Source organism: Carassius auratus, chromosome 49 (assembly GCF_003368295.1).
Source record: "Carassius auratus strain Wakin chromosome 49, ASM336829v1, whole genome shotgun sequence".
NCBI classification, from domain to species: Eukaryota; Metazoa; Chordata; class Actinopteri; order Cypriniformes; family Cyprinidae; genus Carassius; species Carassius auratus.
Window position 1 is genome coordinate 12,850,257 of NC_039291.1, and position 26,156 is coordinate 12,876,412.

General features: G+C 39.9%; 3 protein-coding genes across 5 annotated transcripts; 1 reads left to right on the plus strand and 2 right to left on the minus strand.

The window, feature by feature from the left end:
* Positions 1-460: 460 nt before the first annotated feature.
* LOC113066276 (basic helix-loop-helix domain-containing protein USF3-like) lies at positions 461-9,973 on the minus strand. 2 transcript variants are annotated; one of them, XM_026238131.1, is made up of 7 exons: positions 9,777-9,973; positions 9,088-9,172; positions 8,921-8,985; positions 8,418-8,449; positions 8,238-8,320; positions 8,041-8,134; positions 461-7,843 (listed from the first exon to the last, which is right to left on the minus strand). In XM_026238131.1, exons 3-7 carry the CDS (start codon positions 8,965-8,967, stop codon positions 1,041-1,043), a joined length of 7,059 nt encoding a protein of 2,352 aa, XP_026093916.1. In that variant the 5' UTR covers positions 8,968-8,985; positions 9,088-9,172; positions 9,777-9,973; the 3' UTR covers positions 461-1,040. The 2 variants fall into 2 exon arrangements, with proteins under 2 accessions (XP_026093916.1, XP_026093917.1); XM_026238132.1 differs by lacking the exon at positions 8,921-8,985.
* A 205-nt stretch (positions 9,974-10,178) lies between these two features.
* LOC113066279 (N-alpha-acetyltransferase 50) lies at positions 10,179-15,178 on the minus strand. Of its 2 annotated transcripts, none has more exons than XM_026238135.1 (5): positions 14,872-15,178; positions 12,868-13,001; positions 12,196-12,315; positions 11,889-11,955; positions 10,179-11,709 (listed from the first exon to the last, which is right to left on the minus strand). In XM_026238135.1, the coding sequence occupies exons 1-5, from the start codon at positions 14,877-14,879 to the stop codon at positions 11,532-11,534; spliced, it is 507 nt and encodes a 168-aa protein (XP_026093920.1). In that variant the 5' UTR covers positions 14,880-15,178; the 3' UTR covers positions 10,179-11,531. The 2 variants fall into 2 exon arrangements, with proteins under 2 accessions (XP_026093920.1, XP_026093919.1); XM_026238134.1 differs by having other exon boundaries at positions 12,868-13,004; positions 14,872-15,167.
* Positions 15,179-18,217: 3,039 nt separating this feature from the next.
* LOC113066280 (V-type proton ATPase catalytic subunit A-like) lies at positions 18,218-25,075 on the plus strand. Its single transcript, XM_026238136.1, has 15 exons — positions 18,218-18,357; positions 19,807-19,914; positions 20,085-20,213; positions 20,320-20,534; positions 20,970-21,107; positions 21,197-21,348; positions 22,070-22,232; positions 22,308-22,416; positions 22,506-22,628; positions 22,721-22,835; positions 23,003-23,066; positions 23,206-23,409; positions 23,496-23,590; positions 23,690-23,861; positions 24,410-25,075. Exons 2-15 carry the CDS (start codon positions 19,833-19,835, stop codon positions 24,500-24,502), a joined length of 1,854 nt encoding a protein of 617 aa, XP_026093921.1. The 5' UTR covers positions 18,218-18,357; positions 19,807-19,832; the 3' UTR covers positions 24,503-25,075.
* Positions 25,076-26,156: the final 1,081 nt, after the last annotated feature.

Below are 26,156 nucleotides of genomic sequence, written 5' to 3' on the forward strand. Positions count from 1 at the left end.
CTGTTTGAGCGTGAACAGTATCAGTGCATGCTTTTCTATGGTTATGGTTATTATTTGTAAGTAACACTTTTTTTCCAGTAAATTTTTTTGAGTCACTTTTTTACTTTTAACCAGCTGATCTCAAGATCATGTATCCTCTCAAATTCACAGAAGTAGAATTAACTAGCAAAATAACCACTGGTGTACTTCATATCTAAATGCCTAAAGTGGTTAAAGTGTCCAGGGCTCTTTTGGCTTACATTATGTAAGTACAGGCATTGACTATTTATTTTTTTCACAGCATTAAGCATTAAAGCAGTAGTTTACATCTAACTGACGCGAAGTAATGTCAAAGTTTAATGACAAACTCTTTGAAAGGTACTGACATCTGGTGGATTTAACATGCTAAAACAAGCAATCTGGAAGAAAAATCATTACCATTTGTCCTCAACGAGTCACAAAAGTCAGTCAGAAACAAACGTTTTAACTTAGAAACTTTAGTAATTTTTCATTTTTACAAATATCTACAAACCACACATCCAATTTCATAAATAGGTGAAAGTTCTTCTGGAATTTTCTGCAGGAAAACATTTTAAAGATGGAAAATTATTTTTAAACATTTGAAAAACAACTGATACTTTACAAAAGAGCTCAGATATATCTACTGTAGCATTAAATGCTAAATTGTAACCTTTAATTTGCTTTAACATTTCATTATTGTTGCTACAAAGTAAAAGAACATACAAACATTATTTTTTCTTAATAAACAATGTGAGCTGTTCTTATGAAAACTAAAGACAAGCTTTACATCATGTAGAACCATGACAGCCCAAATTATCAGCAAACAAAGAAAGCAAAAGACCAACCAAAGGATAACAGACATAATGCAATATTTTACTTTGCCCCCTTAGTTCCAGAGTTATCCTGACTTGAGAACATTCCACACTTTATTTGCTTTTGAGGAATTAAAAGTCTTTACACCATGGCCATCCACTACAAATCCCATGCAGAGATTAGGGCAAAAAAATTATGTGGTGAGGGATGTAAACCCATATAAAACCTTAAACAGCAGAAGTCCCATCATGACCTAGGATATGACTGATGTTATGGGCTGGGCGATTAGATTGTTTATTTGAATCTGAGGAAGTAGTGTTGGCAAGAGACAATAAAGGTGACATTGACATAGAGGATCCATCAGGAGGCATTGCTGTGGCAATTTCAGGGAACAAAGAGGTCAGGTTAAAGTTGGATAAATGAGGTGTGATGCCTGAAGAATTCCCAATTGGCATTGGTGTTATATCTGTGAGAAGTGGGAAGCTGGCCTGTGCAAAACCCACAGGTCGAGGGGGAGAAAGAATAGAACCGAAGCGGTTGTTCAGTGGTGTACTGCCACTCTTGTCAGTGCTTGGACTTGTAAACATCTGGTTTGAGAAATACTGTAAAGGAATCTCACTTGGAAGGCTAGGATGAGCTGCAGGGGAATATGAGGGATAAAATGAAGGTAAAGTGTTCTGAGGTTCCACAGGAAGGAGGGCTGGGGTGCGAGAGGTACCTGGCTGTGTGACTGGTGGGATGAAAGATGCATTGGCATTAATGGGAGGTGGTGGGTTCATTCCTCCTTCAGCAATGAAAGGAAAGCCAAAGTTCTGGGTAAGTTCAGACACAGCACAGCGATCGGACACTAAATTGTTGTCACTACTGACCTGTGCACCATCTGCCATGAAACGCACAATGCTACTTCGTCTAGCTTCATTTCCTGTTTGTGTACGGCCAAGGATCACTCCGCCACCTGATGGAAGAGGCAAAGAACTTTCTGGTTCAAAAGGATTTCCAGGTCTCAAGTTGCCTGACCGTGGTCGATCTCCTGGATGAATCTTTGTGCTTTGTGGATCTGGTCCTATATGATGGTGGCGTTGACTAACAGAGAGTGACCTGGTTGAGCCTTGAGTACGTCCTGTGTCTGAACTGCTGTGTGGTGTTGGGGGATGGGGTGGACCTGTTCTCACAGGTGGACCATGCAAATTTGTGCTGACCTGAGAAATATGGCCTTTGTTGTTGTCCCCTAGATGTAAGGGAGCAGCTTTCTGTGTAGGGTGCAAATTAGGGCTAGAAGATTTAGCCTGAAGTTCTCCAGCAGAGGTCCCAGGAATGCAGTTGTATTCTATACTCCCTGGGGTACAGCCTTGGGCTGCCCTTTGGTGCCCATTTTGTTCAGGAATATGAGGTCCCAAAAGGCTTTGCATAAAGCTCTGGTGACAACCCTCCTGTTCTCTTGTCAATCCTGCTCCAATGTGTACACCTTGAGCAACATGATGCGGACCTGTATATGTTCCACGTGAGCGCCCATCTCCTGAAGGCCCTAAACCCATTCTAAATCCTGTTTGTGGCTGAGGACCTCTCTGGATTTGAGGTACAGACTTGCTGGACATGTCACCACTTCGAGACACTTGCACTTCAAAGTTATTTAGCTGATGCGCAGTAACCAGAGCCTTGAAAGGTCCACAATCTGGTATTCTCTGGGCATTTGTGTTATTAGCATGATCAGGTGGCATCCTGCTCTGAGATTTATGAGTAATGTTACCTTTACCACGTGATGAATCTACATAACCTCGCAATTCTGACTGGTCCTGTGCATTGCTTCGAGGTGCTTGCAGGTGCACACCCATATGTTGTTCACCAGTAGCAGGAGGAGTCTTGCCTATCAGAGCCTCTGCTGAGTAGCTAGAAAGACGGTGACGCTCCTGATGTGATGAAGTGCAAGCAAGATCCGAAGAACGCGAAACAGAATTATTAGCCTGAGAGGTCAACTGCTGCTGCTCCATTGAACGAGACCCCATTAGTCTTTGTACAGCCCCATGATCCTGTCCAGATGGACGTTCTGGCTGACCCAAGTGATTGTTTTGATGTGCCCTCTGACCTGCCTGTTGTGCCTCACAGTTTTTGTCCTGTCTAGTCCCAAAGTGCTGCTGCTGAATCTGCTGCTGAAGTGGTGGCATCTGCTGCTGTTGGTGTGATTGTTGCTGCTGTTGAATCTGTTGTGCCTTTTGCTGCTGTTGCTGTGATTGCTGCTGTTGATGGTGCTGTTGTTGCTGTTGCTGGGATTGTTGTAGATGCTGTTGTTGCTGGTGTTGCTGAGGAGGCTGCACGCCACTCTTTTCCAAATGATGTTTCTGCAAACCAACATTTAGTGCGGTCTGCGCACCACGCACCACTCCTCTTTTTTTTTGCACGTGCTGGTCTTGCAGCAGATTCCTCTGATGAATACTGTGGATCTGCGATTCTGGTTGTGTCAGGTGATGGTGAAGCTGGTAAAGGTGCCTTTGTTCTTGTTGTTGTTGATGTTTGAGGTAGGGGTTTCCACTTAACTTCTGCCCAGACTGCAGTGCATTATGTTGAGTGTGTCCTTGCTGCAGGTGCACCACACTTGGATGTGTTTGCTCATGTGTTGGCACCTGAGTAGAGCAGTGTCCTTCTGTAGGGCGGAGCACAGTGTTCATGAAAGTATTACCAGAAAACAGAGCACCAACACCATCAGAGTGATTTCTTGGCATAACTGCAGAAGTACTTGAGGGCATCTGACAAACCATCATTTGCACGTGATCTGTAGCCTTGATGTCCCCTCTTGCAACATTCCCTGTTGGGCACAGTTTTGAACGCTTATTTGGGAGAATAAGGTCATCTTGGGCAGACCTTTTTGGCATATCCTTCTGATGACGTTCAACCATTCCAATACCAACATGGGTTCGCATCAGAGCATTCTTTAAAGGTGCATATTCATTAGGTTGAGTAGGGCCAGAACAGGTTCGGGGAACTTGTGAGGAAGACTGAGTCACCATAACAGCAGAACCTCCTGACGACGGAGCAGAAACCTGCTGTGCAAGATTAGGTGATCCTGGATAAGGTTCGTTAGAGCTTGGTCTGATGAGGTTATTAACATTAAGGCTGGTGACAGAACTAGGCTCAGACTGCGAGTAAGCTATGCTCTGTGGAAGTCTGATGCCAGTAGTACTGCTGGCTAAAGGCTCAACTTGAGTAACTCGAGCAGAGACCTGAGATGAAGTTTCTGACACGGGTAAATCAGCCTGTTTTGTCAGTTTAACCTGCTGGTCAGTCACACTATTCTTGTTAGAAGGGGCTGGCTGCATTTTTGGAAGGTCCCACCCTGTGGCAGTAGTACTTGTTGGGCTGTCAACACTACATCCTGCAGCCCTTTTGCCTGGGCTGTCCTGTTCAAATATGGCTCTTGCTAATATTTCTGCCTGCTCAGAAGTGAAGTTGAAAGCACCAAATGAACTTGAAGAGGCATTAATGTTGTGGCATGTTGGAAGCAATGATGCAACAGAAAACCCTCGTCCACCTAAACCTCCTGCAAGAGGCGAATCAGTCTGTCTATTGGTTCCCAGTGGATGATCAAAGGAATCATTTTCCAATGTACATATTTGTTGTGGAGGAACTGTTTCTTTTTGAGCAAAAGCACCTATCTCTGTCACACCCTTTTCTGTGGCACCATCAGATTGTCTATCCTTGCCAGATTCTATGTTCATATTTGATTCAGGCAGTTTGAAGTCTGCACAATTCCCTTGGTTACTGGTTGTCACAGACACTTTCATTGTGGATGGTCGTTTTAAAGACTTGAAAGGGTCCGATAACCTAGAAGTTTCTGGAAGATGAATAGGTTGTGCTGACATAGAAGTGTCTTGTCCAGGAGTTGAGGGCAAAATAAATGATGTTTGATTTTGAGAAGAGTCAGTCAACTCTTCTCTTATTGCAAACTTATTTTGTGTTTGTGAAATTGCCTGATTTGCCATAATGGAAACCATAGGCCCACCCTCTGTTGAATTAGCACTGATGCCTAATGTTTGACTTGGTGTGGATACATCACTTGGTAATGGAGGCTGACAAAGGTCTGAATTAACAGATTTATCTTTTGAATTGTTTTGGGCAGAGCTTACAGTGATCAGCAGAGGGGAACTCTCTATAAAACTGGGTCTTGATTCTGTTGATCCGCCTTCGCTGCTTGTGCAAACATGACTGCTACTCACCTTATTCTGTTTACTAGTTTCACTACAAAATGTCAGACTGCATGAAGAGTTAACATGAATTTCTGATGAGGCAACTGACAAAGTTACAGCAGTATCCACAGAGCTACACTGTGAAGATAGAGCAGCACTAACCACTGAACAATTAAGCTGGGGACCAACATCTGGAATAAAGATTTCTTTACTCAAGCTGCCACAATTTGTAGAAACAACCAAATTACCCTGAGTAGAACTTACAGTACTGATACTACTAACTGTTATACTGTTATGCAGGTGGACATCATCTATAGATTTTACATTAGTCTTTGAAATTTCTCCACCAGCCAATGTGGGCTTGGCAATAGATCCATTTTCTGAAGGCGTGACAGAACTGTCTGCTGATTTTTCACTGGAAGAACTAACACTAATGATTGCAGAACTACTGCAGGTGGAACTAACACTGTTTGGGGCAGGTCCTCCCTGTGTGTCAACATCATGACAAACTGTATCTTTATTTAAAAAACTAACCGAATCAACACTTTTTGCTACAGTGGATAACTCAGAACATGTATCATTTGCAACAAATGCCTTACTCTTGACATGATTTCTACGCAAACTATGCCCAGGTTTAGGTTCCTTCCGTTTAACCAATTTGGTTCTCCTAACAGAGTTTTGTCTGGTTTGATTTCCAGTAGTTCCACAACCTTTCTTTGGCAGAATTTTAACTGCACTGCCAGCAGCAGTTGATGGTAAAGTTACAGATGAGGAAAGAACAGTTTCAGTAGAAGTGCTGACTTCTGAACCACACACTGGAAGAGGTTGCACAGTAGTGTACGAAGGTGGAGTAATGGAGTATATCTGAACATTGCTTTGACATGAGACCTTTGAAATGCTCTGACTAAGATTAGTTAGAGCACCTAAACAATTCATGGCAACATCGGAAGTGGGTTCCTCAAAGGTGGGCTCAAGTATCGGAGTTACACTTTGACCAGATTGAGAGTTTCCCTTATCTGGTGACTTTGTTGGCTGCAGAACATAAACTTGTCCATTCACAGTGATAGTCTGAGGTGCTTGTGCTTGCAATTGGGTTGAGGGCCGTGGAAGAATATGTACCAACTGCTTTGTACCAGCTCCCTGCATGCTACCTGTACAGGTAGGGTTTGAAGGGGTTGTTTGACTGGATAGAGTTGGGGTTGCAGTTGACACAATGGCAGTGTGATGACTCTGTGGTGCAGGTGTCAAAGTAGGTGCCTGAATTATAACAATGTGCTGGCAGGGTGGCTGACTAGTGACATCCTCTCTGAGAACCTGTGGTGCTGGACATGAGCCTCCCTGTTGCAGAATAACAACGTGTGAGTTACTTGGAGGAGAGGAAGTGACAGCCACTGGTGTTTCCTCAGAACTCACCTGCAATAACTGCATTGTCTGTAACACTGGCAGTGTGGCAGCTTGTGGTTGAGGCACAAGGGCAGGCTGAGTTGGTGGATTGATGACTGACTGAGCTTGAGGCACAACACTGAGATGCAGTTGAGGCACAATGGCAGACTGAGCTTGGGGCACCACTGTAGAATGGGAATGAGGCTGGCATGGCAGAGCAGGCTGAACTGGAGTTTTAGGTTGTAGAGTAGGATTGCAGGTGGTCATTAGAGCAGAGTTGAGCTGAGGCTTTGGTAATAATGCAGGTTGTGCCCGAACAGTTGATTGTGGATGGGTCAACTGTGCTGTCTGTGTTTCAACAGGCTGATGGACCACTACGGCTTGGGATACAATGGCTGGCAATGATACAATTGAAGACTGTTGTGCTACTGCTCTCTGAGGGCATGGCACAACTGCTGAATATATCTGAGGAGGTCTCGGCCCAGATGGCTGAAAAGGAATGCCTGATGGTGTTGGGGCTTGCAGTTGTACAGGAGCCTTTTGTTGCAAATGGATCGTAGAGTGCTCCTCAAGAAGTTTTGTCCCAGCTGAACATATAGAAAGTTGCTGAAGGTTATGTGAAATGCTGGCACCATCTGTGATGAGTGCCTGAGAGACTGGTTGCACTGTATTTCCTGCAAGCTGTAGTGTTGTCCAAGTAGTCTGAGTGCTACTAGCTGCACTGGTTCTAAGAAGGGTAGAGCTTGCTGGTAAGATAGTACTAACAGACTGGATTTCAGTAGGTGCGGCAACAGGAACCACAGAGTTACTGATCACAACTTGAGGCACTGATGATAGGCTAAGCATATGCTGAAGTCTGAGAGGCGTGGTTGGACATGTAGCAGAAGTGAGACTGGGGATTGGATTATCTGGTTGAAGTTGTGGATGGACTGGGGTTCTGACAACAGGCTGTGGACATACACCTTGAAGAGTAATGTAATTCATAGGAGGGTTTAATCTTGGAGTAGCAGGCACCAGAGGAGAATACTGTTCCAAGACTGTAAGACATGGTTTTGATACGGCAGGAATAAGAGTTGCTACAGGTATGTGCGAAGAAGCAGAGGAGACTACAACTTTATTAACTTGTGCTCCAATACCAACAGACTGGCCCGTACCCAATGTAATATCACATGCAGGTTGGACAGTTACAGCATTTGCCGGTTGTTTATCAAGATGAGAAACTGGATTTGGTGGCATGGAGACTTTGCTTGTGGGACAGGAGTTGTTGTCATTGGAGTAGACAATTATTCCCTTTGACATCAAGTGAGTGGGAGTGACTTTGGCTACTTTTGCACAACGCTGCTTCCCTTTCCAGTGTATAGTGGGGTCATCCAGGAAATTGATGCCATTAGCTTTGAGGAGTTCAATATAATGAGCACTTTCCTTGCGCAGGTCCTCCAGCTGGTGCCGTAAGCGCTTTATCTCTTCTGCTGCAGAGATATATTTAACAGAGATGTCAAAATTAATGACTGCTCATAAGCTTACAAAGAATGCATTGGTAGGCATTTAATTCAGTACTTATCTCCATAAAACCATGTCCCCATTAGGAATAAGTAAAATGTTAATGGATCACATGTAAATGCACTTCATTTAAACAATTAACTAATGTAATTAAGTCATCGCTCACCTTGGACTTTGTCTCCTCCATTAAGCAATTCATCATTTTGACACTTTAGCTCAGTGATGTAACGAAAAGCCTCTTCCAGAATCATATTTTTACTCTATAAAGAGAGTCAAGATATTACAAAGTGAAAACTCTGTTGAAACAATAAAAAACAGCACTTTTAAAAGTGTGCTTAGTATCTAGTTCTATTACACATTTACCTGTTTCAAGGCCTGAGAGCATGGCAAAAGTTCTCCAATCCGATTTATACCTGCATTGATTTTCTCTTTACGATGTCTTTCCACTGATGTTTAAGGGAAATACATTTTAAAAGATATTCATTAAATATTCAAATAAGATCAAAAACCGTTTGACTAATTTTTAACATAATGTTTTCTCACCTGCATTATGGGTCTCCTTGTTTTTCTTCCGCCTAATATTTCACAGAAAATTATTTAAAATGATAAACAACTTAATTAAAGAAAAGATTTATAAATATAAAATTGTAATACATTCCCATGAGAATCAGTTCATTAACATTAACGCACTGGGTATGATGAACTAAAAATAAACAGTAATTTTTATAAGAACATTTATTAATGTATCTTAATGTTAATTTACACATTTTTCCATTTTCATGTTCATTCATAATGCATTTACTAACATAAATTTATACAACAATAAATTTAACTTAGAATAATGTAGTAAATTGTTACCTATTGCATTTAATGCATAAAAATAATTAAATTACAGAACATTAAAATACAGAACCTTATTGTTAAGTGTCACCCATAAAGTGAACATAGCCCCAAAACTGTAAAGTTAATAAAGGAATAATTCACTGGTTTCAATCAGAACTGACATGACATTTAATATACGATTTAAGAAGGGAACTGATCAGTACCGTGGTGGTTTGGGGTTATTTGTTTGATTCTGTACTATCTCCGGCATTCTGGCACACTTTACAGCCTGTTAATACCAAAACAAATGAACAAAATCTTACTTGAAAAGAATGCAACTTATAGTATATTCAAGAGGATGTGCTGTGGTTATGGGTAAATGCAAAATTACCTTCCAGCACTAACATGTAGCTATAATTTGTGTGAGCTCAGTGTTGGAGAGCATAGATCCAGGCACTTATATGCTCTATAAAAAACTGCAATAAAGAGAAAAGAAAACTTTAAACTTTACATCAACAGCTCTAACAGGACTGTGAGACAAAGCCATTGACAGCTTCTCCTCTATATTCAGCACAGATTGTCACTGACTCTTTATTTTTACATGTAGGAAGACACTATTTACTAGTCCTCAAAATAGTAACTAGGAATTAAACTCATGTCAAGAAGTTAGCAACACAGACAAAATACAGGCTACACCTAAATTGAGAATATTAAATAAAAATACCAATGCATGTAAATACAGTAAAAGAAAGCCACTTTGACTCATGCGTCAGCACTAGCATGTAAAGCTCTTTAACAGTGAACTGGCTAACACACTTAGCTTGTTAGCTTTGAAATATCTGTGTTAGCTCTGAGCCGGAATAGAGAAAATAAATACAACACAGAGGGAGGAGAGTATAGCTAACTGTACACTTGTTACGATGCAACATTTTAGTTGTCTACTTTTATATGCCTTTAAGGTACAAAGATGTTTTGAGTGGTTAACTGGCTAATTCATCAACATGGTTTTCGATTACTAACTGCATCACTAATCTCTTTAACACAACGTATCAGCAGGTCTGTCACTTAAAAAAGGCTTACCGACTGCTTGTCCATCCTTTGAGTTGACGATAACCCCGTCAAAACTTTGTTGATCCTGAACAATTCACTCCATCTCTGACCTAGCATTAAAACTATCAGTCACAAAACAATAAGGCGGGACTTCTGTTCTGTCCAATCACAGTGAAGACGGATGAGACTGTATCCAATCAGATCACGAATCCGTGCTAGAGGGGCGTTATTGTTGATGAATTTATCAGAAAACGCAGGAAACGTGAATGTTTGTTGCTAGTGTCCCAAGTCTTGTGGACTTTGTAACTACTTAAAAAAAAAAAAAAAACACACACACACACACACACACACACACACATATATATATATATATATGAAACATTGAATGCTGAATAACATTAACGTCCACAAAAATAATGAAAAACAAAAAAATGCAAATAGTACTTTTTATTTAGAGGTTCAAAAGTCATACAATATAGAGCTCCAGAAAAAGATAAAATTTTCCAAATAAAGGAGGAACAAAAACATGCTTTTACTACAATGGTGAGGGCATGTCTTCCCTGGCATGCACTGAGTCAGGGCTTTTCCTGGGATCTGGTTCTGTAAGTCCTATAAAACAGCTTGTAGAACTAACCTGTAACACTCCTACATTGTGTATGGTAAATAGGTGGTGGTCAGTGAACATCACTGAAATTTAACTGTTGTATCGTGGGGGGATTTATCTCTGCTGCAGTAACAAGTGAGAAGCTAGGATTCAAATCTAGTAACACACAGGCAGGTAATGGGGCAAGGAGGAGAGAGATTAAATGTTCCCATCAAAAACTCTAATAAACTAACTTCAGTCCTGGTGGACTAGAAATTATTAGAGAACCACATTCACTGTAACAACTAAACCGTAAAGGCCCATAAAAAGCCATTCCTGTTTGTTATCTGAAGCCTTAACATCTCCCCAGCAGCATTACTGCAAACCCTAGAAAAAGCCCAGACTCAATCCACAAATTAAAAAAAGAGAGGAAAAAAGATGGGGATATTAAATAATGGGCTGAATAACAAAACATTCCTAAACAAGTGGAGTTTACTCTTCTTAATCTCCCCCTTACTAAAAACAGTTGTACCACTCTTGTTCGTGGTGGCTCTATGCTCCATTTCCTCACTGGTATAGCCTCAACTCAGACTGAGGCGGCTGACATCACAAAGAGACATTGCATCATATGCAACCCTCCAATGCTGCATATTGCCTGTATGGTGAAGCAGGAGGTCCCAGCCACCAGTAGATTCCCTTGCCCTGTGTCCAAGGGCTCAGGTGGCGGGGTGATGGACTTCTGTGGATCCCACGTGCCCCTAAGACGATTCAAACAATCACTCCAAGGTTGCCAGCTGGGGCGCATCGAGTCATATTTTTAAGACTTTACCTCTTTAGTTCTATTGTTTTGTCCAAGCAAAGCTATGTCCCCTTCCTTAAACAAATCTAAAACAAATGCAAACAGTATGCTTTGAAAACTTAACCTTCACTGTGTCAGATCAATAAGTCGTCAGCAGATTTTTGGAGCACTTATGGATTCTGCTTGAAAACCTCCATGTAATTTTAACTTTCTAAATTGTGAAACATAAAAAAAAAACAATTGAGGGGGGACTAAAGTTTTTGCACAATAAATGCAGCAAATATGTCATTGACTTTTTCTGTCTAAAATGTCCTCTGAAGAAAGTGGTGAGTGTGTCAACCCTGGGGCATCGGTTACAGTTCCATTTGGGGGAAGAGACCAATCTGGTGTCACGCTTCGATCCCTAGTCGGCTTTCTGCAGCTCTCCTGCTGGGGGCGCACATGGGCTGCGCAGGCTTTTCTGAAGAACGTGGGCATCTGCTGGCTCTATCCTCTTGTAATAGTTCTTTTTTGTCTCAATGATCTCAAAGCCAAATTTCTGGTAGAAGTCAATTGCAGACTCATTGCTGATCTGCACATGACTGCGGAGACATGAAAGAGAAACCGTTACTTTAGCATAGAGAAGACTCCATAAATATTCAGTCATTCATTTGCAGCAGACTTTAAGTGGTTACTTGAGAATCAACATCAAAAATTATGTGAATGAGACACAGATGGAGGTTTCACAACAAATAAAGCACAAGACCGTCTTCAGACTCACAGGTAAATGTTGTCAAAAGTGCCATCCTTCTCACAAATGTTCAACACATGGTTCAGCATTTTTGTTCCTTCAAACAAACATGGCAAGATAAATATCAGTAACGGGAAAATGTGCAAATGACAAAATTCAAACATCACTGCTCTAGCCGATAATAGAAATCTTCATGTCAGGCATCACTCACAGACAATAATCTGATTGTGTAATTATGCATTCAATCCAAAGGAATCTGACCCCTTTCAGCCCTTTGAAAAAAAAAAAAAAAAAGAGGACACACAAGCACATAAAAGGTCCAATAAAGTAATCTCACCTATGCCAAGTCTGCGGTAAGGCGCTAGACAACCTAAGGTCATGATGTAGAGTCGCTTCTGGTTCTGAGAATGATCCACTCTACAGCAAACGGCACCAACTGCGATGTCGTTGAAATATGCTGTAAAAGGTTCACAGGGTGAGCAGGAATCTATTTAAACTACTGTCCAAAAGTTTGGGTCAGCAAGTTTGTTTATATTTTTAGAAGTAAGAATTAGGACACATTAAATTGATCAGAAGTGACAAGAGATAAAGATATTTATAATGTTACAAAAACAATTCTAGTTCATAGAATTGCTATTTTATTTTTTTGTGTTTTCAACAATAATTGAAAACTATTCTGAGAAATACAATTGGCATCTAAGAATGATTTCTGAAGGATCATATGACACTGAAGACTGGAGTAATAATGATGAAAAATCTGCTTTGCCATCACAGGAATAAATTACATTTAAAAATTTATTCAAATAGAAAACAGTTGTTATAAAATGTACCGATATTTGACGATATTACTGTTTTTACTATATGTTTGATCAAATAAATGCAGCCTTGGTGAGCATAAGAGACTTTCAAAAGCATTACAATCTTATCAACCCAAACTTTTGAACAACATTTAACATTATGACTAATATCCAAAGAATCAACAGGATGTCACAGAAGCTTTGATACTTACCTAGCTTAGCGAGCTCTCCTACTTCAAGAACATCTTTGTAGAACTTGTCGTTGTAGCTGACAGGGAAGATCACTTGGTTCAGACGCTTCAACTGTTTAATGTTGTGGGGTGTAACGTCCCCCAACTCGATCCGGCTACTAGAACAAAAGCAGAATGGTCAACTAGCTGTGCACAGATGCTATACCATCAGCAGAGCATAGTCTCTAAAAATAACAGCTTTACTAGCAAGAATACACAATATATTGGTAGCAAATCAGTTATCAATCGATATTGGATATATAGTATGCATGTTCATCATTTTCCCTATTTTAAAAGTCACTTTAAGGAATTTAATAACTGTAATATTTAGAAAATCTCAAAATGAATATGCAGTTTCTGTACTCTTATCAAAATGTGCTGACAATTACATTTAAAGTAACTGATTTATTTTTAGTTTCTTTTTTAATTTAGAGAAATTAAAAGGGGGGAATTTGGGGGGAATTTAGGGGGAAGCCGTGGCCTAATGATTAGAGAGTTTGACTCCTAACCCTAAGGTTGTGGATTCGAGTCTCGAGCTGGCAACACCATGACTGAGGTGCCCTTGAGCAAGACACCAAACCCCCAACTGCTCTCCGGATTCAGAGTATGGGTCACCATACTTGGCTGTATGTCACATCACTTAAATAGAATTTTAATTTAAAAAATAACTTTTTTTATATATATCAGTGTATCCCTATTTAGTATTTTCTTTCACAAAACATGTCTTGGGTCAGCTTGGCTGTAAACTAGCAGTGTGTAAAGTCTGTATTTATAGGTCAGCACGCAGAAGCCCAACACCAGCACCAACACAACAGCTGCTGGTCATGTGACCACCGCTGCACTTAAACAACCAGTATGTGGTGACATGAGAAAAACTTGGGCCCTAAATGTGGTTTACAGAGGATGACCATTACATTACACTATATAAAACATTGTGATTCCCAATCATGAACTTTAAATGCATTGCAAGCTTGAGTGGAGATAAAGTCTCCCATTTTTGGGTAAATCATGACATATCATATAAATACTATTAAATGACATTCTCAACAATTTCAGAATGTTAAAACTGTGGAGCCCTTAACCTTGTTCCTGCTCCCCACCAAAAAAATACACATTTAGATGGTTCTCTAATCAATCACACCTGATTCACATTAGAGACCTGTAATGGGTGTGTCAGATAAACGTGCACTGTCGGAGGCCCTCTAAGAAGTGGGATACTGTGGTACATTATGTACATTTTAAAGTGAATTTAAAGCGACACTTATGACGAAAGGTATTTATATAGAATTATAGCCAACGTCACTTAATTTGTATCTTTAAACATGGTCAAGGCAAATCACTTGTGAAATATTAACGCATCAGTGTCATAACGCAACATTTGTTGTATTATTTCATACGCCAAACTTTAAGTAACCGCCTTCATGAAGTGTAAAAACCCTAAGAACTGTCATTTTCAGTATGCAATGCTGCTAAACGCACTGCATCACGTGTGTCTCATCTCTTCACTTTTACATCAAAATATTCACACATGTGAAAATTAACATGACAGCAACAAGTTTTAACGCCCTCAGGATCCACGAGAGAACATTTTGTAGGAATATAAACGTGGCTGGCTAACCAAGATAGCAACTTGAAGACTGACTCAACATTTTTGGATTTAGATTCGACACACGATCCAGTTTGGCACGGATTTAAATCGTGCCATTTCTACTGGCATATGGTTTGATCTGAAGCTAGATTATAATAGGCATTTATAATAGGCATTTTAAAACGTTATCGGAACTATGGCCAAAAAAAAGAGATGGCAGTAGAGGCTGGGTGTGAAAATGCGGCGCAAATGTCTCTCCTCCACATTAAGCGCGCAGAGAGCTAGCAGCTAACGTTAGCATTAAACCAACTCCACTGCCCCCCTGCTGGAAAAAAGAGCGAACAGAGAAGGGAAAACTTTACTCGAGACGAATAGATCCTTCGTAGTTGTTTACTCACCCTTTCATGTTGAATGAAACACGTTGGTTGTGAGGGATACAGGGGCAGTTGGTGGTATTTGGTCTAAAGGGGAATTTGGGCAGAGTTTGGGATGTGATCCCCTCCACATGTATGCTGCTAGCACACTAGCTAAGCGGTCCGCATTTGCCTCTGTTGCTGTGGCCGAAGGTTGCCAGGTCTTTTTGATTAAATCACCGTAAACAACATATATCCGACTGAGAACCTAATTAAAAGACTTTATAGATGTTTTGAAATATAAGTCATTTAATGTAACGTAGATGGATATAAGAACGAATTTAGCCCCTGCAAAAGGGGTTAGGACTTTACACAAGCAACTACTCGATGGCTGATGAAACGGAGGATTTGGCAACGCTAGTTCTGGGAGGCTGATTCTGTCAACCTTCACCACTTACAACAGGAAACAGAAAAACGGGAAATTACGTTAGAAAATGCTGGGCCCCGAAAATATAAGTCCTATTTTAATCCTAATAAAATAATCTTTTGACGAAATTAAATGTTTCTTGAAAAATAAAGATAATTTGTATCAAAGTACCTTGGATGTAATGGCTGCTCTTGTAATCCCTTATCCCTGTATACAGTCTAAAATATGCGCAATAATATATTCCTCCTTTTGCTCATCTTTAAGCTTTTGTTGATCTTGTTCATTTATTTCCTCTCTTTTAATCCTAATCTCTTTTCTTTTTGCTGCTTTCCATGCAGCAACCCCTGATTTTCCATCTCTCTCCGCATCTCTTCAACATTTTTTGGTAATGTTAATTTTTTTTTGTCCTCCACCTCTCGTCTTTACTTTCTATTCAAACTCTTTACTGGGAGTCTCCTCTTTTTCTGTGATCTGGTTCTCCATTTCCATTCTTTCCTCATCTGATTTTATTTTCTCTTTCTCCAGTATGTCCATCATGTTTTCTATTTCCATGTCATATTTTGCTTATCTCTCTCTCTCTCTCTCTCTCTCTCTCTCTCTCTCTCTCTCTCTCTCTCTCTCTCTCTTTCTTCCTTTCTCTTTTTAATGGACATCTCTGTGTCCTCAAACATGGTGTTTGTGAAATATTGCCCCTTATTAGATTTTTAAGGAATCTGTTTCTCACCATCCCTGATACATTTCTTGAGTTCGCAATGCTGACTTGTGCAGCATTTGTACCAGAAATCCTCTTAATCAGATCCACAGTGTTTTCCTCCTTATTGGTGATTCCCCCCCCCCCCACTCAATACAATAATAAAGACGTGTTCCAGGTGCTGACAGTGAAACATTTAATAGTTGACCTGCAATAAATTCCATATTTATTGGAAGTAGCCATCAGAGGGATGGGTACATGGTGGTCATAAAGGGATGGACATGGTCAGAAACAATGCTCAGGTAGGCTGTGGCATTTAAACGATGCCCATTTGGCACTAAGGGGCCTAAAGTGTGCCAATAAAACATCCCCCACACCATTACACCACCACCACCAGCCTGCACAGTGGTAACAAGGCATGGTGGATCCATGTTCTCATTCTGTTTACGCCAAATTCTGACTCTACCATCTGAATGTCTCAACAGAAATTGAGACTCATCAGACCAGGGAACATTTTTCCAGTCTTCAACTGTCCAATTTTGGTGAGCTCGTGCAAATTGTAGCCTCTTTTTCCTATTTGTAGTGGAGATGAGTGGTACCCAGTGGGGTCTTCTGCTGTTGTAGCCCATCCGCCTCAAGGTTGTGCGTGTTGTGGCTTCACAAATGCTTTGCTGCATACCTCGGTTGTAACGAGTGGTTATTTCAGTCAAAGTTGCTCTTATATGTGAGTGTATATCCTTTAGGTGAGTGTATATATAGACCCATGTGTTTCCCAAACAACTCATACCCTAACTGGAAGATTGCAAGAGCAAATTGAATCCAACTTCAGATATTCACCAGGTGAAGTCAGACCTCAGGCGCAGATACATTATTGGTATTGTGGAATAGGTAAGAGGAGGCCTTGGCCTTGGAGAGAGTAGACCATCGTGGCATAGGGCAGCTCCAGCTCAGCGCCGATGGCTGGTTGTCGAGGAGATGCATCGGCAAGAGCAAGCGACGAGATGTGCAAAGGCTGTCTCACAAGCTAAGCAAGGACAGTGGATATGGATATGGGAGGGAGTTGAGAGGAGAAAGTTCTCTTGGAGGGCGCTATTGGGTATGGAAGCATTTCACATCAGCCTCAACCAGTGGTATGGAGAAGATTCGACGTGCCCCCTCTGTCCATCCCCCGCAAACCTCAAACACATTTTGGTTGGCTGCAAGACAAGCTTGTCACAAGGCTGTTATATTTGGTGGCGTAACCACGTCTTGAAATGCCTAGAAGCTACCTTGGAGGTTAGACAGATAAAGATTAATGCCCTGCCTCCTACATCAGTCCATCCTTCATTTGCAAGGGAGTTCATCCGAGAAGGTGTAAAGACAGCTAAAGCCCATATACTATCTGACATCGGCCAGCTCGGAGGGGCTTGTGATTGGAAATCTGAACCAAAGGCTCTGTTTGAAAATCAGAAATCACCATAACGAACCTCAGACCAGATCTTGTGCTCTGGTCCTTCTCACTCAACATTGTGTACATCATACAGCTTACCGTTCCTTGGAAGGCTGCTGTAGAGGAGGCATTTGAGTGCAAGAGACTTAAGTACACTGAACTGGCAGCTGAGGCTGAGCAGTGCAGATGGAAATTCAAGGTTTGCCCAGTGGAAATCGGCTGCAGAGGTTTCGTGGTTTTCGTATATATAATTTACTGTAATATACAATTACATTAGTACACAGATTCTACTAAATTCTACTTACGTGAAGTATAATGGCTAATGGCTAGATTGCAAATTTCTTGACTTACAGTTAGGGCGAATATGCTCTAGACTCTGGGTTTACTCTCTAGTGAGACAGCTTCAAATGGCTGTGTAGGGAAAAATGTCCTGTTCCTTGGAAAGCACTTCCGCGTCACAAATTAAACATGTAAAAAAAAAAAAAATACAACGCTTCATTTTGGAGCAACACTTCATGGCAGCCATGATTTTTCTGAGGTGGATTTGCACGTTTTGGAAAACAGCTGCGTCTGAAAGCTTTTTTTGCAGTTGACTTGTTACCTTGCTGCCCTGTCAGGCAGTGAATTTATAGGCAAGTTGGCGCATGAAGATACCACACAACAATGTACATCTGAATACAATTATCATGTCACAACCTTTCTATTGAGATACCTTCATCTGATTTTCAAAGGCAGCATATATAGATAGATATATAGATTAAAGATAGACATCGTTAAATGCTCTCATACGGTAAATCACAGTAACAGTACTTCAGCACACAGTAGGGGGCGATACTGAGTTTTTCTGCGCACGCTTGTTCAGTCTGCCGAGGGAGAACGTGATGTGACGACAGCAAACGACTGAATGAAGTCAGGTGACTTTTCTCGTTCCTTACGTCTCATCTCACCAAAGGATCTGGACACAGTACTGTCTCGGTTTTTGAGGTATTTACTAATCTTTGAAATGATAATCCTATAGTTTTTTTATGCTGAAAGCATTGTACTGCAGAGGTGTATTTGTTAGGTTAATCAATCAGAAAATATGATTATAAGAATATTCTCAGATTCTCTTTGTAGTTTTTTCTTTAATAATCACATAATAGCTTATTTTACAGCTGTAACGTACACGGTGTCGCTGAATCATTGCTCGCTTCGCCTCTGCGTGCAGCTCATAAGAATCGTTAGATGTTCGTTTCCCTGCTTCACTGAGAATAACAACCCACTTGGATGCTAAACAAATTGCTGGTGAATTTCAGTATATTACCTATATGATGAATTTGAGTGTTCACGAACACGTGCAATGGATCACATTACTCTCTTTAATTAATAGGAGACAAAACTTACCTTCGATTTCCAGCAAAGGTCAAATTCTATCACCAGCTTCGTGATCATGTGATCATGCAGCATCTCTTCGCAGCTCGAAATCCAGTGCGTACAGCAGCTACAGACATTCAACGATCTTTGAATACATCTGGAGAATATATATATATTCATTTATTTAGTCCTCTCATCATTTTGACTGTAGAGAGGATTGTATTTCGGGATTGTGATATTTGATACACAAATAGGCATTAGGTAAGAAAGCAGCTCACTTGTTTTGACGCAACGGCTGCCTGCTGTTTTCCTTTTAACAAAAGCACGCTTGGTTTTCAGACAACATGCTCTTTAGGATTTTTCTATACTGACAAAAGTCAGTTTTTCGCATGTGGTCGATATTCAGATATGAACATACTTAAATCCAAATGGACCTTTTGTCCCCCCAGTAATCCCAGGTGTCATAGGAGCATCATGTGATTATAAATTCACAAAAACCTGGACGTTTCCCTTTCCTCTTCCTATTGAGGTTTTGAATAGCAAAAAATAAAGATGGATATTTTTATGAAGGAAGGTATGTCAGTGTCATGCAATGCTTTAACAGACCATTTCGGGTGTTTAGTTGACTGGTTCTCAACGAAAATTAATGATTTGGTTTGTCATAAATGACTACTACAATTCCACAAAATCCAGATTTGCTCAACTGTCAGTTTTTCCAACTTCCTCACATGGTTTCTGTTTTACAGTCAGTGTCATGTGCCCTTGGTCATGTGACTGTTCCATATTTGTGCTGTATATAAATGTTGTATAAATATATATTTTTTTACACAATTGACGAACTCCTGTCCAGGAAGTTGCTATTGTTACTACTGCAAATCTTTCTGATAAAAAAAAAAAAAAAACCTTTTAAAATGAAAAATAACACACTAAACAAATGTATAATTTTATGGTACCTGTATATGAGTATATACATGAAACACAATAATCATGTGCAGCTTTTGTATTGTGCACAATGTTCAAAAGTGTAGAAATAAGTCCAGATAGTAAAGCTTTTTTTTTTATTTCTTTTTTTTTTTTAAGTTCATTTTCTATCAGACACATTCAAAATGGACTTCTCCAAGCTTCCCAAGATCCGAGATGAGGAGCGGGAGGGACAATTTGGATATGTGCACGGTGTATCTGGACCTGGTTAGTAGGAATTCAGATGTCATATTTTTTATTTTATTATTTTGGATTATTATGTCATATATTTATACATATAAAAAAATGTGTGTGTGTGTGTAAAACTTTTGTTAACCTTTAACTGTTCACAAGTAGTTTTTGAAGATCCCATTACTTACTCCCTAATTGTGTTATAGTGGTGACGGCCTCCAGTATGGCAGGAGCTGCCATGTATGAGCTGGTGCGAGTGGGTCACAGTGAGCTTGTGGGAGAGATCATTAGACTGGAGGGTGACATGGCCACCATTCAGGTCTATGAAGAGACATGTATCCTATTCTTACCTTAGTACAGTACATAATTTCTGTAGTTGCTGTTGTACGCAGTGCGTAGAATCTATTAAATAGTATTGTAGTTTTCCTGAGCTTTCATCAGCTGGTGTGTCGGTTGGTGACCCTGTCCTGCGCACAGGGAAGCCCCTCTCTGTGGAGTTAGGACCAGGAATCATGGGCTCCATCTTTGATGGTATTCAGCGTCCCCTCAAAGACATCAATGACCTCACCCAAAGCATCTACATTCCTAGAGGAGTCAACATTGGTGCCCTTAACCGTGATCTGAAATGGGAGTTCTCTCCATCCAAGAGTGTGCGAGTAAGTGAAAGATTAGTTTAAAGCTACACAATTATGGATGGTTTTCAAGTTTAGTTTTGGTTGTGATGTTTTTCTTTGTTACGATTTAACATTCTTTCAGATTCCAAGAAGGAAATAAATTACTTAGGAGCTATAAGAGGTCATATCATGAGCATATCATCAACATGTTTTGTATTCTTTTTGCGATTTAAAAAGATCATCGTACTATGAAAATCTGGGAAACATGACCGTCTTTCCTGGCTTTGTGTAGCACCTACAGCATGAATATTTTTATTAAGGATCCCAAACGAATTTACGCATCAAAACATAGTTTATTAATGCTATTAGTGGATATAAATGAGAATAAATGTAGTAATAATAAAAATACAAAAATATTAAGTAGGATATGACCCCTTTTAAAGGTATGTTGTACAAAGCTGTTGTTTGTGTGTCCAGGTTGGAAGTCACGTCACTGGAGGTGATATCTATGGTATGGTGTTTGAAAACTCTCTTATTAAACACAAAATAATGTTACCACCGAAAAGCCGAGGAACTGTCACATACGTCGCACCAGCTGGAAACTACGATGTCTCGGTGAGGTTAATAACGTGTTAATCTTTTTCAAAAACAGTCAAATGACAGTTACTGTGACAGAAGTCAGTGTGTATGTGCATATTTGTCAGGATGTGGTGTTGGAGTTGGAGTTTGAGGGGGTAAAAGAGAGCTTCACCATGGTGCAAGTGTGGCCCGTGCGTCAGGTCCGGCCAGTCACAGAGAAACTTCCTGCAAATCACCCTCTGCTGACTGGTCAGCGGGTACTGGACGCCCTCTTTCCGTGAGTCACGCTCTGTGAAATGATTTTTTTTCCAGAATAATAGGCTCAATTTTCAGATGACACAATGGACAAACCATTCATTTCTAAAGCTTAATTTTCCCCAAAGGATCCTTTAATAAGAATATAGGACTTTTCATGAACATTAATCAACAGAACTGGGGGCGTTTAATAATTATAGGGAAAAATGTAGTACAGTAGAAGTACTGTAAAAGGGGATGTTTTAAACATTACATATATACACTTCCATTTGGGTTCATTTGTTAGTGATTTTGTCCACCTGAGGCTGCATATATTTGATCAAAAAATATGAAAATAAATAAATAAATATATATATATATATATATATATATATACATTGAGCAGCATAGAGCGCCCTCTAGCCGCTGTAGACGGTAACGTTTTATCTTTGTTCTTGGTTCTAAATAAATGCGACTTATATGTATGTATAATTATTTCTTTATTTTTTACTATTTTTGATCAAATAAATGCTGCCTCAGGTAGTATAAGAGACTTTGTTCTATTTAATATATTTCAGAAAACTATGATCATTTTTTTATTTATTTATTCTTTTGTAGCATTTTAAATGTCTTTACTGTCACTATTGATCAATTAAATGCATCCTTGCTGAATAAAAGTATTAATTGCTTTCACACTTTTGAACAGTAGTGTAAATGTCTGATAGATCAACAGTTCTTTAAGTATCGACTGTTTGATTTCACAGGTGTGTGCAGGGTGGAACCACAGCCATCCCTGGTGCTTTCGGTTGCGGTAAAACCGTGATCTCTCAGTCCCTGTCTAAGTACTCCAACAGTGATGTCATCGTCTATGTAGGCTGTGGAGAGCGTGGTAACGAGATGTCTGAAGTACTACGAGATTTCCCTGAGGTGAATAGTCGTTGGACCAACAGTACAAACACTGTAATGGATGGTAGGGTGACTGACACTTCTCTTGCCCTATAGCTCACCATGGAGGTGGATGGGAAAGTGGAGAGCATCATGAAGAGAACAGCTTTGGTTGCCAACACATCCAACATGCCCGTGGCTGCCAGAGAAGCTTCTATTTACACAGGTTCGTTGAAGCTTTGATACAATAATAAGGTGTGTGCTTTAAAACCTAGCAGCTGTTTGAAACCGTTAATGGGTCTTTATTCCATCCAGGAATCACGCTGTCGGAGTATTTCAGGGACATGGGCTACAATGTGAGCATGATGGCTGACTCCACCTCTCGATGGGCAGAGGCTCTGAGGGAGATCTCCGGTCGTCTGGCTGAGATGCCTGCTGGTACGTGTGCTGTGACCATCTCAGGCATGACAGCAAATGTTATAAACTACAATTTCTGAAGTAAATTTACGTTTGTTTGCTTGTGTTCACAGATAGCGGTTATCCTGCCTATCTCGGAGCACGTCTGGCCTCATTTTATGAGCGTGCTGGTCGAGTTAAATGTCTTGGTAACCCCGAGAGAGAGGGCAGTGTGAGCATTGTGGGAGCGTAAGTAGATCTTTTGGATGCTTTTTCTTCTTCAGACTCCATAATTTGCTTGTTTGCTTTGGTAAAGTTTTGATTTTATTATTTATGACTGCTGTTGTTACTGTTAACATGCATTGTCTGGCGGACTCGCTCAAGCTTTTCTTTTGTTTGTTTCATTTTATTTGCAGTGTGTCTCCCCCTGGTGGTGACTTCTCAGATCCTGTGACATCTGCCACTCTTGGTATTGTACAAGTACGCGAAGTTTTCCTTCACACTGCGGTCTTAACACACTGGTTCATAGCAGAATAACATTATTTGTTCTTCTTCCAGAGATAAACACTGTAAAAGTCCTTTTTGTTATTGTGATCCTTCCTCACGTTCCCTCTTCCAGGTGTTTTGGGGTCTGGATAAAAAGCTGGCTCAGAGAAAGCACTTCCCTTCAGTGAACTGGCTCATCAGTTACAGTAAGTACACACGAGCACTGGACGAGTACTACGACAAGCACTTCCCTGAATTTGTGCCGCTGCGTACCAAAGCCAAAGAGATCCTGCAGGAAGAGGAAGACTTGGCTGAGATTGTGCAGCTTGTAGGGAAGGTGAGTTTGTGGGTTCATGTTAAATACATTACTTTTTGAGGTATTATTACAGGTATTTTTCAGTGGTAAAAAATTAATTTTTTTAGGCATCACTGGCTGAAACGGATAAGATCACGCTGGAAGTTGCCAAATTAATCAAAGATGACTTCCTGCAGCAAAATGGATACACGCCTTATGACAGGTATTGATCTGATTGAAGCTGAGGATCATTTAACTGCCTTGTCACATGACATTTAAATGTGACTGTGTGGGTATAAAATGCTAAATGTATCATTTTCAGGTTCTGTCCATTCTATAAGACAGTGGGTATCTTGTCCAACATGATTGCGTTCTATGATATGGCACGTCATGCTGTAGAGACCACTGCACAGAGCGACAATAAGATCACCTGGGCCATGATCCGGGAGCACATGGGAGAAATTCTGTACAGGATCAGTTCCATGAAATTCAAGGTACAGGACGTAAACATTGTCTGTGTTTTGATCAAATCAATCATGCCTAAATTATGTCTAAACCATTGGCCACATTGATGAAATTATTTTAACAAGTTATTTTATGTAATAAAGTAAAGTTGTGGCCCTCTTGGAAGTTTGCTGATGTTTCCAGCTAGGTGTCACTGCTCTACCACTTGATTTACTATGACTCCCACTATCTTGGATTGCCAATAGCTTGGTTCCTCTTTAATAGTGATCATTCACAAGTGTTGTGAACAAGCCAAACAGTGAAGTTTAATCACATCATATGGCTAGAGACTGAATATTATGTCTTGGTATTATTTTTAAAGCTGAAGTGTGTTCTTTTTGTAATGATAAAATAAATTTTTCTGTCCAAGCTTAGCGTGCGGTCAGCTATAAGTATTCTATTCGTTGACTGGGATAGTTCGAAAAGACTTACACATTTAAAAAGAAATGACACTGCATTTGTCAAATTTCATTGTTTAGTGAAGCTCTAAAAATATAGTTATTTTTAATGTCTTTCAATGTCTGTAACTGTATTACAGGACCCAGTGAAAGAGGGTGAGGAGAAGATCAAAGCGGAGTATGCGCAGCTGCTTGAAGACATGCAGAACTCCTTCCGTACCCTGGAAGACTAAAAGAGTCCGAGCTTAGCCATCATTCTCAGGGCAGGGCAGCAGAACCCCACATCCCCACAAACACACACAGTCGATGTCTTTTTCCTTTGTGTTTTTGCTGTCGAATACATTCCACTGCTTTTTTTCATGCTATGATGTTCTGGATGCTCTAGTGTTCTTGAGGTGTCTCCAAACACGTGTGTGTGTGTGTGCGTGCATTTGTGTATATGTGCAACCTGTATGATCTTCTTCAAAGCCTCTGCTCTGCCCCAGTTCTTTATATTTTACAGATCATCCTCTCTATAGACATAGATGTTATTATTGAAAAAATGGATGTAATTATTGTGCTATTTTTATCTGTACAGAAGACTGAAAGACATGACTTGAGAGATTCGCTATATTTACTGCTGGAATATTTACAGTTTAAATTGTTGTCAACATATTTCTTGTTTTTGGTATGGATGTTTATTGCAGTATTGTCCTGTATATTATTTTCTTGAGGACACTTCCCCTTCATTGCTCATGTGAAAATGTATTTGAGTCCTTGAAAAATATAAATAAAAATGGATAAGTTTACAAGGATTGTGAAAAAGAGTATTTAAGTGGATGTGTTTTGTTTGTTTAAAATATTTGGTTAACACGCTTTTAGCCTTTTTTTTTTCTTTCTTTTTTTTCATTTAATGTTTCATCCCTTTCAGACAAAACCTGAGCAAGCAAGATTATCATGGCTATTAATATAAAATATGTGGAAATGGTTCCCCCCAAAATAGAAAACTGGTTGCCCTACTCTCGAAGTTTAGTCATGTGCTCATCATTTTACACGTTTGAGGTATGTACTGTGTAAACAGTGCTTTTGTAAATTAAATTGGGTGGTGGTGTGTTTGCAACCTTTTCATCAGAGAGTAGTTCCTCAAGTATTTCTAGCTTTATGCAAGCCATTGAGCAGCAAAGAACTATGAACTTCTTACAAATATCATATGATCTGGCATATATATATATATATAATGACATATAAAAGCAAATAATTATTCCCCATTTTAATAGATAAAATAAACTGTTTTGTCATAAACTTGCATCTATTTTAGCATCTAGATTACAAATGTAGCTATTAAGATCGGAATGTATCTGATTTATCTACCTGCATCTGTACTATTCATCCAAAAACTCGATGGGTCCATTTTCGTGGCAGTGGCACCTTTCTTCCATTTACTCTTGGTTTGTTCTCAGAGGTTGAATATCATGTTCAGGCAGGAGAGTCTGCATTTGTGTGCAGTCTATTTACCTATGTACATGTGCATATGAATGATGTCGGTTTGTTTGACAGGTCTTACAGCATTTTCTCATCTTGAAACAGGAATGTGGATGCTCAAGTTCCAAAGACTATTGAATAAGGACAATAACTTTGTCAAGTTCCCTCCCTGCCCTTGCTTCTTGTCTATTCAGCTCTGACACTTTCTAGTCTTATCTCTAGTAATGCTTTATGCTGCATAAATTGCCATAACTTTTGTCTATGATTTTAGGTTTGTTTGACTTTATCTTGTTACACATCATATTAAATGTCATAGATAAATCTGGCCTTAAACTGATACACCGACCAGTGTCTAAACCCTGCAAGGCAAGCATAAATTATTGTTTGTTTACATCCATAATCAGTTTAAGTATTATACATCGATTA

What these genes read in the sequence shown, in the direction of transcription:
- LOC113066276 (XM_026238131.1), bottom strand. Translation starts at nt 8,967, where the DNA reads ATGCCGGAGATAGTACAGAATCAAACAAATAACCCCAAACCACCACG. An exon ending in GCTCTCAGGCCTTGAAACAG is followed by an intron (nt 8,135 to 8,237) that starts GTAAATGTGTAA and finishes CTCTCTTTATAG; the next exon opens with AGTAAAAATATGATTCTGGA. An exon ending in TGGAGGAGACAAAGTCCAAG is followed by an intron (nt 7,844 to 8,040) that starts GTGAGCGATGAC and finishes ATATCTCTGCAG; the next exon opens with CAGAAGAGATAAAGCGCTTA.
- LOC113066279 (XM_026238134.1), bottom strand. An exon ending in AGGAGAGCTCGCTAAGCTAG is followed by an intron (nt 12,316 to 12,867) that starts GTAAGTATCAAA and finishes AACCTTTTACAG; the next exon opens with CATATTTCAACGACATCGCA. An exon ending in ACTTTTGACAACATTTACCT is followed by an intron (nt 11,710 to 11,888) that starts GTGAGTCTGAAG and finishes ATGTCTCCGCAG; the next exon opens with TCATGTGCAGATCAGCAATG.
- LOC113066280 (XM_026238136.1), top strand. Translation starts at nt 19,833, where the DNA reads ATGGACTTCTCCAAGCTTCCCAAGATCCGAGATGAGGAGCGGGAGGGA. An exon ending in CTGGAAACTACGATGTCTCG is followed by an intron (nt 21,108 to 21,196) that starts GTGAGGTTAATA and finishes CATATTTGTCAG; the next exon opens with GATGTGGTGTTGGAGTTGGA. An exon ending in AGAAGCTTCTATTTACACAG is followed by an intron (nt 22,417 to 22,505) that starts GTTCGTTGAAGC and finishes TATTCCATCCAG; the next exon opens with GAATCACGCTGTCGGAGTAT.